The sequence below is a fragment of the Betta splendens genome, chromosome 6 (assembly GCF_900634795.4).
Source record: "Betta splendens chromosome 6, fBetSpl5.4, whole genome shotgun sequence".
Classification (NCBI taxonomy): domain Eukaryota; kingdom Metazoa; phylum Chordata; class Actinopteri; order Anabantiformes; family Osphronemidae; genus Betta; species Betta splendens.
The window spans coordinates 3,301,790-3,319,176 of record NC_040886.2 but is presented as its reverse complement, the minus strand read 5'-3'; the positions used below and the strand labels follow the sequence as shown (position 1 = coordinate 3,319,176).

General features: G+C 40.1%; 2 protein-coding genes across 3 annotated transcripts; one reads left to right on the top strand and one right to left on the bottom strand.

Annotated features, from left to right (window-relative positions):
* Positions 1-604: 604 nt before the first annotated feature.
* Positions 605-5,876, bottom strand: psme3ip1 (proteasome activator subunit 3 interacting protein 1). Its single transcript, XM_029152994.3, has 7 exons — positions 5,729-5,876; positions 4,383-4,514; positions 4,207-4,305; positions 3,247-3,368; positions 1,586-1,725; positions 1,370-1,455; positions 605-1,192 (listed from the first exon to the last, which is right to left on the bottom strand). Exons 2-7 carry the CDS (start codon positions 4,507-4,509, stop codon positions 933-935), a joined length of 834 nt encoding a protein of 277 aa, XP_029008827.1. The 5' UTR covers positions 4,510-4,514; positions 5,729-5,876; the 3' UTR covers positions 605-932.
* A 1,847-nt stretch (positions 5,877-7,723) lies between these two features.
* On the top strand, positions 7,724-16,876 carry LOC114857670 (cytochrome P450 2J6-like). Of its 2 annotated transcripts, none has more exons than XM_029154385.3 (11): positions 7,724-7,923; positions 8,362-8,524; positions 11,360-11,512; positions 11,591-11,751; positions 14,351-14,419; positions 14,622-14,726; positions 14,850-14,988; positions 15,293-15,378; positions 15,518-15,619; positions 16,121-16,262; positions 16,393-16,876. In XM_029154385.3, exons 1-11 carry the CDS (start codon positions 7,762-7,764, stop codon positions 16,578-16,580), a joined length of 1,470 nt encoding a protein of 489 aa, XP_029010218.1. In that variant the 5' UTR covers positions 7,724-7,761; the 3' UTR covers positions 16,581-16,876. The 2 variants fall into 2 exon arrangements, with proteins under 2 accessions (XP_029010218.1, XP_055365869.1); XM_055509894.1 differs by lacking the exon at positions 7,724-7,923 and adding an exon at positions 9,622-9,959 and having other exon boundaries at positions 8,382-9,529.
* The last annotated feature ends 511 nt before the right edge of the window (positions 16,877-17,387 follow it).

Sequence of the window (17,387 nt, the reverse complement as noted above, 5' to 3'; positions counted from 1 at the left end):
CGTAGCTCAAACCTACATTAGCTGCTACATTTATAATATAACCAAATCAGTCATTGTCAGTTTGGACATGGATAAACTGTGTTTTGTGGCTTTTCCAACCATGTCAGAACATTAAGCTTGTATTATTGTTGTGTTTTAAAGATTGATGTATGTCTGAAAATATTACTGCACAAACATCAAATAAACACAGCAGAGGACCAAAGCTCTTTATTGCTCAGCCTTTGAGCGCTAATGTTCCAACATCTCCAGCAGCAAACAGTTCAGCATTTTAGGATGACATGATGTTGAAACAAACTACACATGAAAAAAACATCACACAAATAAAACAAGTTTTCAAACGTTGCATTTAACCCAATGAGAGAAAAAACGCTTGTCCTGCCCGTCTCTCTCTCTCTCTCTCTCCTCTGCTGCTGATAGCTAAAAGGTGTTTGTCATGTGACACAGTCTAAGTCAGTCTCTTCCTTGCTCCACAGCTGTCAATCACTGTTCTTTCAGCCTCTACACAGCTTGCAGTCGCTGTGGCTTGGGTTGGGACAGGGGTGTAGGGGGGCAGGATGTCATCAGGGGAGGCAGTGCGGGACTGATGGCTCGGCTTAAACTGCATGAAATGTGATTGAGGGAAGGAAAGGTGGAGGTGTCACGTTTAGGCGCCACAATAGAAAAAACAAAACTCAAAATAAATAATGCACAGATTGACTTTAGAATAGTGCTGATGATGGCTTAAATTTCAGTTCAGTTGTATAGGCCTACATTACTGGGCTGAACTTTGTTGGGTGACAAAGTGCAACAGTTCAACTCACAGCTGTGAAAACACCAGGAAACATACTGCTGCAGTTGTGTGTGTGTGAGTAATGTGACATGAACTTGTGTCTGTGTGTGTGACTGTCATGTGGATGAGTGTGTGTGTGTGTGTGTGTGTGTGTGTATGGTGCCTATCGGTACGCCCTGCTGTGCCGAGGGTACGGCAACATGATTGCGTCCACGCTACCTTCGCTGTCTGAGCTGCTGTCAGAGTTGCTGCTGCTGGAATAGACCCATAGTCCTGGTAAAACGCCGACGCACACGGCTGCTGACGGGAGGTGCAACACGCCCTGACCGGAGCTCAGGGGAGCCGGAGAGGTCTTTGTCGGGCTGGGGAGGTTCTGCTGCTCTTCAGCTCCCCCTGCTCCTCCTCCTGCTCCTGTCTCCTGTTCTGAACAGAACAACATACTGTCATGTACATGAACATGCACATTAGAACAGATCCATATTTCTTAATTGGTATTGTCAGTAAATCAATCAATTTTCCATTGAACACAATGACAAATGTGTCAATTTAACCAATTCTAAAGACATGCAAAGGCACATCTCGCCTTTGCATGTAGCCCACCTGTGTGACTGTCACCATTTCCTGTTGTTGCCGTTGTTGTGATGTCCACCTTCTGTTTCTTACTAGTATCTGAAGACTGTGACGAACTGAGCGAGAATCAAGAGATGTAGCCAACTTAAAGCTGCTGTGATGTCATGCTTATGTTCAGTGAATGTTTATACAATTCACAGATAGAAAACAATAAAGCTGGTTTAAGGGATTAGAATATGTTAGTACCTGCGTCTCTTAACAGCTCCAGCAAGTAAATGGGCCTGAGACAGGTGGCTGGTCTTCTGCTCTGACCCAGACTGCTTGGGGGCTATCTTTTTCTCAGGCTCTCTGCGGGCTTCAGAGGATGTTTGTTTTGCTACAGCGCTGTGAGAGTGCAGAGTTAAGGCGAATAAACCCTAATGGAGCCTTGGATTGAGGAAAAACAGATTGAGGCTCAAAATCGGTAAAAGCACACAACCCACTCAAGTAAAATCCTGTCCTTCCCAAAGAGGGAGCCATTAGATCTCCCATCAGGCTACAGGAAAAAGTGACACACTTCTGTGAGGCTAAGAAAAGCATTAGGGCACAGAGGCAGGGAGAGGCGACACAGATAAAGCCCAAGGAGACGTGAAATAGGATTGGGTTCCAGAGACACACGAAGAACCTAAGAAGCCAACTCAAACGAGGCGCATGTGACCTTAGCCTACACTGCGTTAACCATAGTCTGCACCTGTGTGCCAGCATTATGTACTGTTCACAGCATCAAATGCCTGCTTTGAATCGTAACCGTAGCTACCAGATTATGATAGTTTCCACGACAACGCATTCTCTTCTTCATGTGCAGACAGATTTGTCTGCAAAGACACAGACAGCAACAGAGAACCACTTGGAAAAAATAAGAGTGTGCATGTAGCCAGAGATTCAGTATGTATTTACAGTCTACAGAGTTTTTCGTTAATTAGTCTAAACACTAATTACTGGAAAAAACATTTTTGATTATATGACATCCACGTGTAACATGAAATGGCTGAAAGAAGACTCAAGATGTTTCTTGATCTTTCATGAATTCATTTTTGTTGTGACACAGGATCATTAAAATCTACATTTTAAGAATAACTGTATGTGGAAATTGCGTGTGTAATTTTATACATGACACAGGCTGAGCAGGAAGAAAACTGGCTCCACCGACACACACAAAGCCTGTTTTCAGGCGTGAACCAGAAGACTATGAGCAGAAAAACACTGCATGCCGCAGTACCGAAGGATGTGGACACAGCCTGAGTTCAAGACGGCAACGGGAACATTTACTGACATACTAAAATAATATACAGAAGTAATACACACGGAGAGAATGCCATCACAATCATACGATACTTAATTTCACACTGTGCTGCCACAAGTGTTACAAGACTTACAAGTACAATAATATCATCTTGTATGATGAGTGCAATCATGGTTTATGACGTCTGTCAACCTCAATCAATGGGATTTAGTAACTACATGAATACAGATGTGCAGCGCAGCTCTTCATGCTACTAAGTACAAAACCCTGAAACGAGAACAAAAGATTAAGGCGCACTGTCACGGCGGCGATGCATGGGTGAAGAAACAAATCATATTTCTACAAAGCTACTTGAAGTTACGTCGGCGTGTAGCGCAAGGCCTGGGAACAGCATAGGCTGGAATGTGAAAGCAACAGTCTCACCACGTGGAAGGACAATTACCGTTCACAATTTCTGAATATGTTAAGTGACAATTTCAAATGACTGAGGTGTAACAGATGAAAACATCAACTTCTATTCTTCAGTACCTTCAACTATATGTAGACTGTAAAACCTGATCTCTCTCACTAAATGTGGCACGGACTAATTAAATTTTTTTACATAAGCAAACATGATGAAGGATATTCTGTATTCCAACAGTTCTTGCTTCTCCTCATCCCTACGCTGCTTCTCCACCAGGCTCTGTTGCCGGGAGACCTCGTCCAGGAAACTGGTCTCATCTTCATCCAATCCCCTCACCATGTTCCCTATCACCATGGGAACAAACACGTTCATTTTTCAGAAGGCATACCATAATATTTTGCCTTAAATCCACACAGACAAGTGGCATTCATAAAAATAATCCTTCATTTGGAATAGATTTTAACTAAAATCTATAAATTCTTGAATATAAAAAGACAGGACATGGCTTTTAATAGTCAGTGTTAACAGACTGTTCATTAAAAATAAAAATACTTGGTGGTAAACTGATACACATAAGTCATTAAGACACATTTACTTAATCATGTCCCATATGTTCAGATTTACTGAGAGTTTTTTGACCGCCTAAAACACATTTTCTAATACATGATTTCCAACATTAGGTTATTTTAATGGTGAAAATTACAATAAGGAGGATTTAAAACAATATCACTATATCTGGTACTTAAAACAATACTAAATAAAATAAAAGTAGTGGAAGGAAAATGTGGAAGTAATTCGCTATTAGTTACACTTATATTCGAATATGTTGGAAAGTATTAAACATGTACCAAAATGTAGGATGCTTTTTCTTTAGCAACTGTCCCTCTGCCTTGAGTTTCATTTTACCAGGTATAATCTCATTCAACTGTTCATACTCATGCATCAGTTTTTGCATTACATTTAGAGCTGTAGCTGTAGAGGAATGGTTCTGCTCACAGCCACTGATTTGTATTATATTATGGTAAAACAATAGAAAAGCAGTTGTTGTAGGGTCAGGGTTTGTTATAGGTCCCCACACAACACTAACCCTAACTTATTTCACAGATGGTTCTGCACATCAAGGGCAACTGATGGTAAAATAAAATGTATTAATTTCTAGTTTAATCAACAAATGACACCCACTGAATTTAAACTGTTCCTCAAACTCCTCCTGTTTTTTTTCCTTCTGTTCCTGCAGTCGCTCAAAGAGCGAACGTGGGTCGTACTCCTCCTCTGGCGCCTCTGAAAAACAAACACATGTAATGTGCATGTGTACTCTTTACTTGTAGGTGTACTATAGTGGTGTGTATTTTTCTTACCCTGAGGATCATCAGGTTTTCTGACCTTCTCCCATTCTTCCTGTCTTTTTTTCCTCCTCTCATCAAGCTCCGTCTCCGACACAAATTTCTTGCTGAGGTGGACATCGGCTGCCCCTCCCCCTGCCATGGTGACTGACCAACACACAGACACCTGCGTGTCTCTGAGTCTTTCAAAATTATTGCTTTTTTTAAAATCAAAACAGGAAGCACTTGGTTTTTGCTCACCTCAGGATGAGAAGGTCAAGAAGTCTGGAGCAATAATTTTCAAGACTAGACCCCCCATTAAAAAAATAATAATAATGGATCCTATTGATTATTGTTTTTTTGTGTAGTCTTGTAAAAATAAATTCATCACCGCTATTAGAACTCAACTCCTGTCCTTTTAAAAAGGTAAATGTTTGTCCACATGCAATCTATTCAATATTATCAATGCTGCAGTGACCCTGGTGAGTTTGTATTTTAATGAAGGAATGTTGCCTTTATCCAAGGTAAAACTATAAAAACATTAGATGCAGTATTGCCTTTATGTTGCTGTATTTCTCACATATTAAACTGGCAGAAAAAAAATCCTACACACACAAACCTTACATCTTTGCCAGTCACTATGCTGATACTCTGGATAAATATAATCCCCTAATCAAAGCCAGGATGACAAGGTTTCATATCAATCTGTGGTGAAAAAAACATCTCTCTAAATATTAAAATTTTAAACTTCCGTTTGTTGTTGTGTCGAAACAGACAGGAATTTGAATTTGCTTAAAAACAGTGCTGCGGTAAAAGACAACAACTTATCAGATAGCTTTAAATGGATGACTACTAAGTCTACCTGTAATGCTACAGCGCCCCCTGATGCTCATCTTTGATCATCACAGGTAATTGAAGGTTGTTGCAATTTACCTTGTCCACGAACGGTCAGGACCACATGAATATAACTTACTAGAAGTGACTTAAGGACGAATCTAAATGCGAGTTTCCCTTTAGGATTTAAAGATTTTACTTTTGCAATGGTCATGCAGCCGATTCTAAATAAGGCACCGACAAATATGTTGCCTTTAAAGCCACACAACGCACTCGAATAACGGCACCAACGCGGTCAACCGGACAATGAGTCTGGGATATCGCTTTCTATCGCCGTAGTACAGCTGCTTAAACATTGAAATGTGGACGCGCCGCTGCCTGGAGTTCTGCTATCACTGGGCTAGCGTTAGCTCCATTAGCATTTAGGCAAGCTGTAGTCACCGCTGTCACTAACACAACATAATGACATGTGTTAAAAAAATATATTGACACGCGCGACAGGGCACATGAGTACCACGCCAAGTAATTACTGTGTCACTTAAACTCACCAAAGCCCGGCTAGCAGATGTGATCTCGATGTGTCTGACCAGCGACGCTTTGTGTCACTGTAAATATTGCTCGTCGAGAATTGTGACTAGCACGTAGTTCCGCTTTGCTCTTTGACGGCGTGTAAACACGTGTAAAAGCTTAGATTAACTACGTACGTATGTACGGTTAAACGTAATGAAAAAAGTAATCCTAAAAGTTTAGTTTCAATCATTTAATTGTACAGTATTCTGTCTTCAGAAGCTTTTTTGAAAGCTATTATCAACATCTAATTGAATGTAGGCATTCACAATAATTACTTAACTGATCATATTTAATAGGGCTGTGTAAAATACACAACCAACTAGTGAAGTATGTATCTAGTTTTTTTTAAATAAACTACTATAGTAGTATTATAGTAAACTATAGGAAATTTATTCATTTGGGTTTTGTTTTGTATTTATTTATTGTTTGTATTCATCTATTGATTGAACATGCCTGTAAGGTGTGTATGCACTGAATGTGAGTGGCGCTTCTCGGGGGGGCTTGAAACAATCTGCATCGTATTTGAATTATGTTTCACAACAGTGTTCATCACTGTTCATAGTGCTTCTTGGTGGATGATACATACTTATGGTAATAGGTTTGCAATCGCTGAGAAGAGCCAAGAGACTCATTCTAGTGAACAATGGAGATGATATTAGCGCTAATGTCCTAAAGAAAAATTTAATTTCAGAAATTATGGAATTCACAGTGTATGTTTGGAAATATTCACTGATTTGATGTAAAAAAAACATAAACAAGTACTAGTATTAAGTACTAAGTAGTACTCTGTTTTACTAAATTGAGGAACTCAAGGTCAAAGTTCAGTCCTGGATATTAATGCAACTGTGTAATGAATTATGCCAAAACGAGGCAGTAATATAAGTTTATATTTGCTGTGGTAATACTCCATGACGTACTAAGTACTGTAATACTGTGGAGGAACAATGTTCATGTGAACATGTTTTATTAATTTCCAACCTTTTTGAAAAAGGCCAATTGCAGTTTCCAAAATAGATTTCATTAGTTAATATTTACCAGCTTACACAGTAAATTCTATCCTATAATAATTATTGCAATTTCAGTAGGTTCCATTCAGCAGTAGATCCATTGTTTCCATTATTCGCTATTAATGTTTTGCAGTGGTCGCGATGCTGTTACTGTAAGCATCGCAGTTCAACTATAGCGACGGCTCATTTAACCAGGAAAAAGGAGAAAATTTTACTTCGTGCTTTGTTGTTTTATAAAGATTTTATATCAGATTCGTACAATATTTTTTCTAAAAGTAGGTTAGAAAGGTACACTATAACATACAGTATAAGTCCTCACCGATCCAACCAAATAAATATTTAAACTAATATGTAGTAAATCCATTATTGCAGATGTACTTATGTTAGTGTACTCACAGCAAAAAGCACAACCACTACGAGAAATTCAGGTGACATAGTTACAGAAACGACATTTACGTAGGTGGGGGGTCAACTATTTTTCTCTCAGTTTGATGGCCAAAGGTTTTTTTGTACTTGACAAATATCATTACTGAACTGCAAGTTTAATACTTTAGATCAGAAAATATTCCACAGACAAATTTCAAGGGCTTGTATACTGAACTGTATGTTGAACTGTTCACGACTAAAAGGCAGGCCACCATCCTACAGCACCCACCTGCCTGCTGTCCATATGTTGTGTCTTTTAGGGTTTTACGACTTTATGGTTTTCTCACAAGTCTCTAGTCACTAAAAACATTTTCAGCAGAAAATAGAAATGTATTAGTGAAAGTGAAACTTTGAATGAGTGCAAAGATTTTACAAAAGGTTTTGAAAAATGCTGAGTAATTTGAAAGCAGTAGACCAAATATGACCAGAGAAGACAGAAGGTCAGGACTCAACCTGTCCCCTTCTCACTCACCTTTCATACACTGAACAAAGTGCACTCCCAGAGGACGCAGGTCGTCCTTATAAAGCAGGTCATTCAGGTCCTGCAGCCACTTCAGCTCAGTCTGATCCAGTCCACCATGTTTGCTACAATCATCCTGCTGTCGCTCTGCGTGTGCTTCATCATCCTTCAACTCAAATCCCGAAGGCCCAAGAACTTTCCTCCAGGACCTCCCGCTTTGCCACTACTGGGAAATCTGTTGAACCTGAACCTTGAGAACCCTCTGAAGGACCTTGAGAGGGTGAGACATTAAAATAAGTGATGATTAATAAATGCCTTAAATGCATTCATATTAGTGATATTATTAAGAACAAAACTTTTTATGAAATGTTTGATAAGCATATACAACTTACAATCCATTCAGAATGACATGATCGTCCTTACACATGAGATACAATATTTACACAAGCACTGTTTGTACAGAGGTAACCACCTCCAATGCAACCAGTAGTAAAGGTCAAACACTGCACTCTGCCTTTTTTTTATACCACATTATATGGCTCCAAAGTTGTTGATGTTAGATATTGCATAGAACAAATTCTACTTATAATACTAACCTTCGAGAAAATGCCACAAGTTAAATTTTACCCTTCATTTCCACAATTCACAGTTGAAACACACAATGTTTTACTATCTAGTAAGTATATTATTTCATTATTACTGTTTTGTGTTCTTTCAGCTAAGGAAGTCGTACGGTAATGTCTACAGCCTGTTCATTGGCCCCAACCGAACTGTTGTTATTAATGGAGTGGAAGCCCTGAAAGAAGCTCTGGTGAACAAGGCTCATGATTTCTCTGGACGACCACAGGACATGTTTATTAATGATGTCACCCACAGGAAAGGTCTATACTATACTTTCATATAAGACTACATCTGTGAGATAAGATCGTCTTTGACTGTCTTTACCTACTGTAAAGAGGCTTATACGTGAGCTTTAGGTTGCTAATGTACTGTATGGAAACACCTCAGTGCAGAAATAAGGATTGAAAGCCTCAGAAGCAAAAATCTCTAAGTAATCCCTGCAAAGATTTACAAATTTATAGAAATATTTGTCAAGACCATCATCATCATTAAAGATGGCAGATCGAGTCCATTTGGACCGAGTCAGAGACACACAGAACTAGAATAAAAGTCAAAACAGTCTCTTTAATACAAACTTAAACAATAGACAAACAAAAAACACTCCTGATAAAAGGAAACCAACATAGCCAGGAGGGGGATAATGCATAATAAACAGAACAAAGCTACAATACCAGATAACTAATAAGACTAACTAAAACAGAGCTAACATTCATAATGTGCATCTTATGTGCAGTGCAGAGCGTGGTTGACATGGCTAAACAAGGCTAAACAAAACCTACGCATGGCATAACATGCTAATCATGGCTGAACATTGCTGAGCATATGAGAGGCACCAGTGCACATCTTACCGTATGTGCAAAGCAACGCGTGGCTGACATGACCAGAGAACTCGGCAAAATATGAACAAGAGCTAGTAAGATAAATGTGGCACGACAAAAGGTAAGAAATACCCAACTAAACAAAAGACTCGACACCTGGACAACTTTGGACACACCGTGGCAACAGACGTCATCTGAGGTGGGACCACTGTGGCGGCTGAGCAGAAGGAGTCCTCCTTTGACCACCACAGAAAACAGGACCAGGAACAAGGGCAGGCGTGGTCACCCCCAGACCGGAAGACACCGGGAGATAGAGGCGATGAGCAGCATGGGCATCCACAGCATTGGGCTCTGAAGCAGGTGGAACTGGCCAAGCCACTGTAGCAGCAGTGCTGGAGTTCAAGAGCTGTGTCGCGTGTTGAGCCCTGGCTTCAGGCCATGGTTCAGGTACTGTATACTCCAAAAGCAGTAGGGAGGAGGGTGCAAAAGTGTCCAACTCCCATTTCTACTAGGCCAAGAACAATGTTTTCTTCCTGTAGTACCGGCGGGGTAGAGCAGGCACCACAACAAACAATGAGGCCAGACATGGAGCTGGGACTGTGGTTGACATTTTGGCAGGACATGGAGCTGATGCAGCAGCAAGACGTGGAGCTGATGTGAACCAAAAGGCAGGTGCAGAGACTGGCTGAGGAATGGACGGGACGCGGAGCCAAGGCATGGACAGGACGTGGAGGCAAGTGGACTAGTGGCAGAATGTGGAGCTTGACCAGGGCATGGAGCTGCAGCAGAGAAACGTGGAGCAGGGCATGGAGCTGAAGCAGAGAAATGTGGAGCAGGGGTTCCAGAGGCCAGGTGTGAAACAGAAACTGGAGCATGGGTGAGTTGTGGGGGAGCTGTGTCAGGAGCTGAGTGGTAAGAGAAAGGTAAGTAGTGTGGGGAGCCCTAGGCCTTCAACTTTTTACAGATAGCCCGAGCCTCTAAAGGGGACAAACTGAAGCCTGAAGCAGGGGGGTCCATCAAACCAGGGCAATCCACCAGTTGTAGTGAGCCTGAGCCAAAAAAAGACTGGGGACCTGGCAGAAGAAGGTGGACCCAGTTGCACAGTTGCAGCAGAGAAGCCTAAAACAGTCAGTGGAGCTACAGCATTACAAGGGGCAATGGGCAAACGAGAGCTGCCAAAAGGGAAAAAAAGTTGTTTTACCCCACAGAAACCCTCGCAGTCCTTTAGCCAGGGAGTGGAGGAACAAACAGCCCTGGCCCAGTCTAAAGTCAACTGTCAGGTCTGTACATCAGATGCATTGGGGATAGTGGCCAGGAGCTTGTACAGAGTCTGTATGACGTGGGCTCCTTGACCTGCTTTGATTGGGTTTGCTGATGGCTGGGTCTGTCAAGACCCACCATCAAAGATGGCAGGTCGAGTCCATTCATTTGGACTCATTTGGGCCGAATCAGAGCCACACAGAACTAGAATAAAAGTAAAACAGTCTCTTTGATCCAAACCTAAACAAAGAAACAGCACAAGATAACTAATAAGACTAACTAAAACAGAGCTAACATGCACAATGCACATCTCATGTGCAGGGCAGAGAGTGGCTGAAATGGCATGAACACGACTAAACAAAAGCTAGGCATAGCATGAACAAAATGTGGCTGAACATAACCATGACTCAGCATATGAGAGGCACCAATGCACGTCTTACAGTACAGTACTGTAGATGCAGAGCAAAGCGTGGCTGACATGGAGAGGGAAGAACTAGAGCAAGGCTTAACAAGAGCTAGCAAGAAGAATGTGGAATGACAAAAAGTAAGAAATACCCAACTGCAGTCTAGAAACCTTTCCATATATACAGATTTGATGGCAATGAGTGGCAAGGAGTGAGGATGTCATTGTTGAAGGTACTGTAATCACCCAGCATAGTCTGGCAGGCTGTGTGAGTTTACTGTACAATTATGTAGGGAAGCAGAGGGGAAGCACAGTTGTGGGGAATAGAACTAATTACTGATCACAGAGGGAAAGTCTGAGAGAGTCTCTCCACACATCAGGCTTATTGAATGCCACTTAAAACATATAAAATATTCAATTTGAAACCATGGTCCCACCTTTAGTACATAGCAGTACAATTTAATAATTTATTTTACCGTCCCCACCTGATTCTTTTGAATTTGGTTCTAATTTGGAACCTAGTTTCAGACTCTAACTCTAACTAAGTAATATAAAATCTTTCTTGACATGGAAATATTCATCATATTCTCTACACATCAACACATTTATTGTAGGAGTAATTGTGGTAGATTACGGCCCTCGATGGAAAGAACATCGTCGCTTTGCCCTGATGACCCTGAGGAACTTTGGTCTGGGGAAGAACACCATGGAGGACAGGATTCATGGAGAGATACAACACATCATCAAAACCCTGGAGAAGAACATTGGTGTGTAATCAGTTGTTACACCAGTGAAACTCACTATAAGACTTACGTAATACAAGATCCGCATTACATATTTTACAGGCATAAAGATGAGTCCTCAGGTTATGTTCCATTATGCAGCCACTAACATCATCTGCCAAGTTCTGTTTGGGACACGGTACGAGTATGATGACGAGTTGAACAAAGAGATTGTCCGCTGCTTGACACAGATTAACAAGGCAATCAATGGTCCATGGGCTATGGTGAGTCACAGCCAGTTTATGGTTAAGTAAAACCTTAGCCTGCTGCCATCAACATTTTGCTGGCAGCAACTTTATCTCTTATCTCTCTCTGTACCTCCAACTGTGACAGCGATCAAAGTGTGCAAAATAATTTTTAAAGTTAAAAAAATAAAAATAAATAAAAAATAAATAAATAAAATAAAGTTTTTTAATCTTAATCTAATTTTATATAAATACAAAACAAAAGCCAAATGAATAAATAAATAAATCATAAGCCAATTATTAAATAAGGAGAAGGCATAAATATATACCCTTGTCCTTTGCGCTGCTGCCCATCAGTTTTAACTTGGTGAGAGCAGCAAAACCAACTTCCACCTGTGGGGGTGGTGATAATGTGCCACACAGGGTTTAGTGCATTGAAAGAAAAGTTTTCCAAGCTCGGGTCCTCTACCAGAGGCCAGGAAGCTTGAGGGTTCTGCGCAGTATCCTTGCTGTTCCTAGGACTGCACTTTTCTGGACTGAGATTTCGGATGTTTTTCCAGGGATCTGTTGTAGCCACTCCTCCAATTTGGGGGTCACTGCCCCCAGTGCTCCGATCACCACAGGAACCACTGTGGCCTTCACCTTCCAAGCCTTCTCCAGTTCTTCTCTGAGCCCTTGGTATTTCTCTAGTTTCTCATGTTCCTTTTTCCTGATGTTGCCATCGCTTGGTATTGCCACATCCACCACTATGACTTTCCTCTGTTCTTTGTCCACCACCACAATGTCTGGTTGGTTCGCCATTACCATTCTGTCTGTCTGTATCTGGAAGTCCCACAGGATCTTGGCTCGCTCGTTCTCTACCACCTTGGGAGGTGTTTCCCGCTTTGACCTTGGGGTTTCCAGTCCATACTCTGCGCAGATGTTCCTGTATACAACTATACAGTGCTATACAGTGAATGCTGGAAGCATGTAGAAGCTAAGTTATTGAGCGTTTTCCAGCAAGATTCTCCCATGGAAATGAATGAAAAACTATTTTCAAATCCTCTAGCTTTTTCAGCTTTATCTACTTCAGCATACTTTAAGCTACAGAGACCATTTGAACTACAAAACAATCTTCAAACAAAAACAAACAAACAAACAAAACTATTCAACTATCAATCTATTGTTCAGCTTTTTAGTATCTTTTACAGTTTAATTTACAGTTTAATTACCAACACACACTTTAGATCCTTTAACTATGAAAGCAAACATACAACATTAACATTTTTATTATACTTTATTATATTATGCATTATACTGTTACATTTGTCAGCTTTTTATTTAAATACTCTAAGATGTTAGTTCATAAGATGTTAATGGTATTAGCTAAAAATCTTTTTGTTGATGGGTAAATATTGTTTTGAATGCTATGTCCTTTTCTGATATAGATATACTGTATTCAACTATATTTTTATTTTCTCATATTTTTTTAGTCTCAACCACTTTGAGATATTATTTTTATGTTTCAGCATTTCTTAGTTGTTTTTGTTACATTTAGTTATATTGTGTCTTCCTGTATTTTCAGCTGTTCCTTTAATTTCAATTTCAGCTAATTTTTTTCAACTTTTCTCAATTTAAAATGCAACTGCTTCAGCTTCTTATGCAAACATTCAGCTCTGTTTAAATAACTTATTCTCTTTTAATACATTCATCTGTTCTTTACATGCTTCAGCTATTTTCAGTTGGCCTAAGTGTTTTAGCTACTTTCAGCATTTCTCCAGGAATACATTCAGCATGGCAGCATTCATTGTACATTTTTCTATGGAAATGCTTTATCTAGTTCAATTATTATTATTATTATTACATACGTTTTTCTGCATCTAACTAGACCAGCATACTTTCAGATACAGAAACCATTCAAACATCACAATATTCAGCTTTTTAAAGAGAAGTGTGCTTCCATTTTTCATATTCATATGTTTCATATTTTTCAAGTTCTTAAGCTTGCTGCAAAGCATTCACTCTATTGAGATTTAAATCTGTATTATTACTAGATAAAGCATCCACTAAGCAACCACCACCAGCAACCATTTGTGTTGTGAGAATGACAGCTAAGATGCTGTGGGACTTCCAGATACAGACTGGAAAAATGGTAATGGCCAACCAACCCGTCATACTAGTGGTGGACAAACAAAAGAACAAGGCTGTAGTGATAGATGTAGCAATCCCAGGTGATAGCAACATCACCTAGCAAGAAGGAACATGAGTGAGGGCAAAGGTGGTACCCGTGGTGATAGGAACACTAGTGGCTGTAACTCCCAAGCTGGGAGAGAGTGGCTCCAACAGATCCCAGGAACAACATCTCAGACCTCTGTCCAGAAGAGTGCAGTTCTAGAAACAGTTAAGAAAGTGCACAGGACCCTCAAGCTCCCAGGCTTGAGCTTGCAGGTATAAAACTGCTCCAAGGAAGGGGCGAGTGGGGAACTTATATACAGCAGTATACAGTGTACATGTGTGTGTGTAATTGTGTGTGTGTGTGTGTGTGGGGGGGGGGGGGGGGGGGGGGGGGGGGGGGGGGGGGGGTGTGGTGGGGGGAACAGTATTCTGCAAATTGCAAATTTAGATCAATAATCAATCATATTGTTTTTGTTTTTTACAGTTGTATGATTCACTTCCATTTATCCGCAGCCTGCCGCTGCCCTTTACTAAAGCCTTTAGGAATATGGAGGTATGTTAAATAAATCTGGGTATTCATTCTAAATATTAATATTAGATCATCAAAATACAGGAATAGCAGCTTAATGTTAAATATTAAAGAAGGAGAAATAAATGTCAGTTTTAGAGCTTTAGTATAGTGATGTAGGTATTTTATTCTTTCCACTCAAACTGTAACTGATGCACATCATGAATTCGGAATTATGTTCTTTCAGACTGTAAGGACACTTGCAAAAAAATTAATAAGAGAGCACAAGAAGAGCCGAGTCCCTGGAGAGCCTCGAGACTTTTTAGACTGCTATCTAGATGAACTGGAAAAGGTGAGTGTCCAGCATGTGTCCAAGGTAACAGCCCAGCTCACGATTGTATGTTTGACTCATTCATTTATATCAATCTAATGTAGGGAAATGAAACTAATTGAACTTGTCTTCTCTTCTGGTTAGAGAGACAGTGAGAAGACTACATTCTCAGAAGAACAACTGATAATGTACGCGATAGATCTTCAGTTTGCTGGGACTGATACTACCTCCAACACCCTTCTCACTGGCTTCCTCTACCTCATGACCCACCCAGACATACAAGGTGTGTCTGCAGTGGCTTATTACTGTCATGGATTATGCAACCCTGTGTGTATTTCTAAAGTAAATATTTTCTGTCCATCTATTCATGTGTGAAATACGTTTCACAGACAACCAAGTGTGTCTACTGGCTACTCAGTACATTCTTTTTGATCATGGACACAGCTAGTACTACATTTACTCTTAATTTATACACACATGTATTAATAGTAGTGTTGTGGAATCTGTAAGACTTAGCATGAGTTACAGTAAACATTTCACTATGTGTATAAGTGAGTAACTTAACCCGTACCCCTCCGTCCTCTCAGAGCGTTGTCAACAGGAGATAGATCAGGTGATGGAAGGGAAGGATCAGATCTGCTTTGATGACAGGCACAACATGCCTTTCACACAGGTGTGGTATATTATCATTAATATAATCATTTAATGTGCACAGTTGCTACAGTACTGGCCAACTGATAGCAAGTGTTGTCTCTTTTTTGGCCTAAGTCCGATAAGCACCCTCCTGAATTTGAACATCTATCTCCGTCCAGGCTGTGATCCATGAAGTACAGAGGGTAGCCAACACTGTTCCACTCAGTGTTGTTCATTGTACAACTAGAGACACAGATCTGATGGGATACTCCATTCCCAAGGTAAAAGGCTACTTTTGGCTAATTAGAAGACGAATACGGCCCAATAATTATACATAATCTAAGTGAGATTTCCCTCAGTTTGTGTACAGGTCATTTTCTTTCTGCATCACATACTGTACAGTACATGCACATGTGCATATTCCTGGTGGATAAGACGTGATTACACTAAACAACATTTGTAATTGTTGTAATGTTGCTAAACTGTTCCTATGCGCCACTACTGCATCCATTGGTTCGGATTCCTGAGAACTTTAATGTTTTTTACAAGTTTTCGCTAGACACCTAAAGATTCAAACTTTTGTTTAAGATGATTATGAGTTCCAAAATTTGTAATACAGTGAGAGTTGTAATCTGAATTTGAACTGGCTGTAAAACACATCTACAGTACTACAGCTTTTCTGCATCTGAAATGATCATTATAAATTTTAAAGGCTCACAATGATGAAGCCACTACAGTTACAGTTAAATACAAGTGTAATTCGATTTATCTTTTCTGTTTAGGGTACTGTGATTATTCCAAACCTCTCATCACTGCTGAATGAACAAGGACAATGGAAATTCCCAAATGACTTCAACCCTAAAAACTTCCTCAACAACAAGGGCGAGTTTGTTAAACCTGAGGCCTTCATGCCTTTCTCTGCAGGTACAAGGTCATAAACACAACTACTACTGTAGGTCTTATTGCTTTTCATACTTGCAGTAGCATGTGCAGCTACGTTAACTGAGCCTAACTCTAAAGTCTTTTACTTCTGTCACTACTGATACATGATCAGGTCCTCGTACATGTCTGGGAGAGGGTTTGGCTCGTATGGAGCTCTTCCTCATCATGGTGACTCTGCTGAAGAAGTTCAAGTTCATATGGCCTGAAGATGCCGGAGAACCAGATTACACGCTAGTGTATGGGGCCACTCAGACTCCCAAACCTTACTACATGAAGGTCCAACTCAGAGAGATTCAGTAAGAACAAACGAGAGAGAAACTCATAGCAATATCATAAAAATAAAAAAGGGGTTTATTAACACCTTTAAACAAACACAGTTCACCTACTGTGTCCTGAAGCCATCCTTTCACCACATAAACCATGTAGACAGCCATACACATGATGATCACATAACACCACCTTTGTACATTGTTCCATAATGGGATTTGTTGTTTTGGACATGGCCCATGATTTGCCGCGCTACACCTCGTGCTTCAATTCTTTCCTTTGTCAAACGCTTTTGACATGTGTCAATAAAACAAGATAATTACCTGTCAGCGGTTTGAATTTTGATTGATGATATGACACAGAACAGTCATGTCAAATATTTCAACATATACACAAAGTAACATGTTTAATTAACAAGTTGTCTAGTGTGTAGTGAAAGGGCAGAGGTGGAGGGCTGTGACCACAAAATATCTGAGTGTTATTACCTTACATCCCTGATGTTTGTTTCAAATTAAAAGCAAATTTAAAACTAAGATAAATACTGTAAGATAAATTACTGTATGTTCTATGCCCTGAAACCTGGTTGATCTAAAGGAGATCTGTGTGGAGAAGTGGGCCAAAATCCCTGTTACAGTGTGTGCAAACCTGGTCAAGAACTCCTGGAAATGTTAGACCTCTATGATTGCAAACAAGGGTTTCGGTACCAAATGTTTACACTGATTTTCTCAGATGTTAAAATACTTATTTTCATTGCAGGACAAATAAATTCTTTAAAAATCATACAATGTGATTTCCTGAAATTTTCTTTTTTATTGTGTCTCTCAGAGTTTGAATGCACAT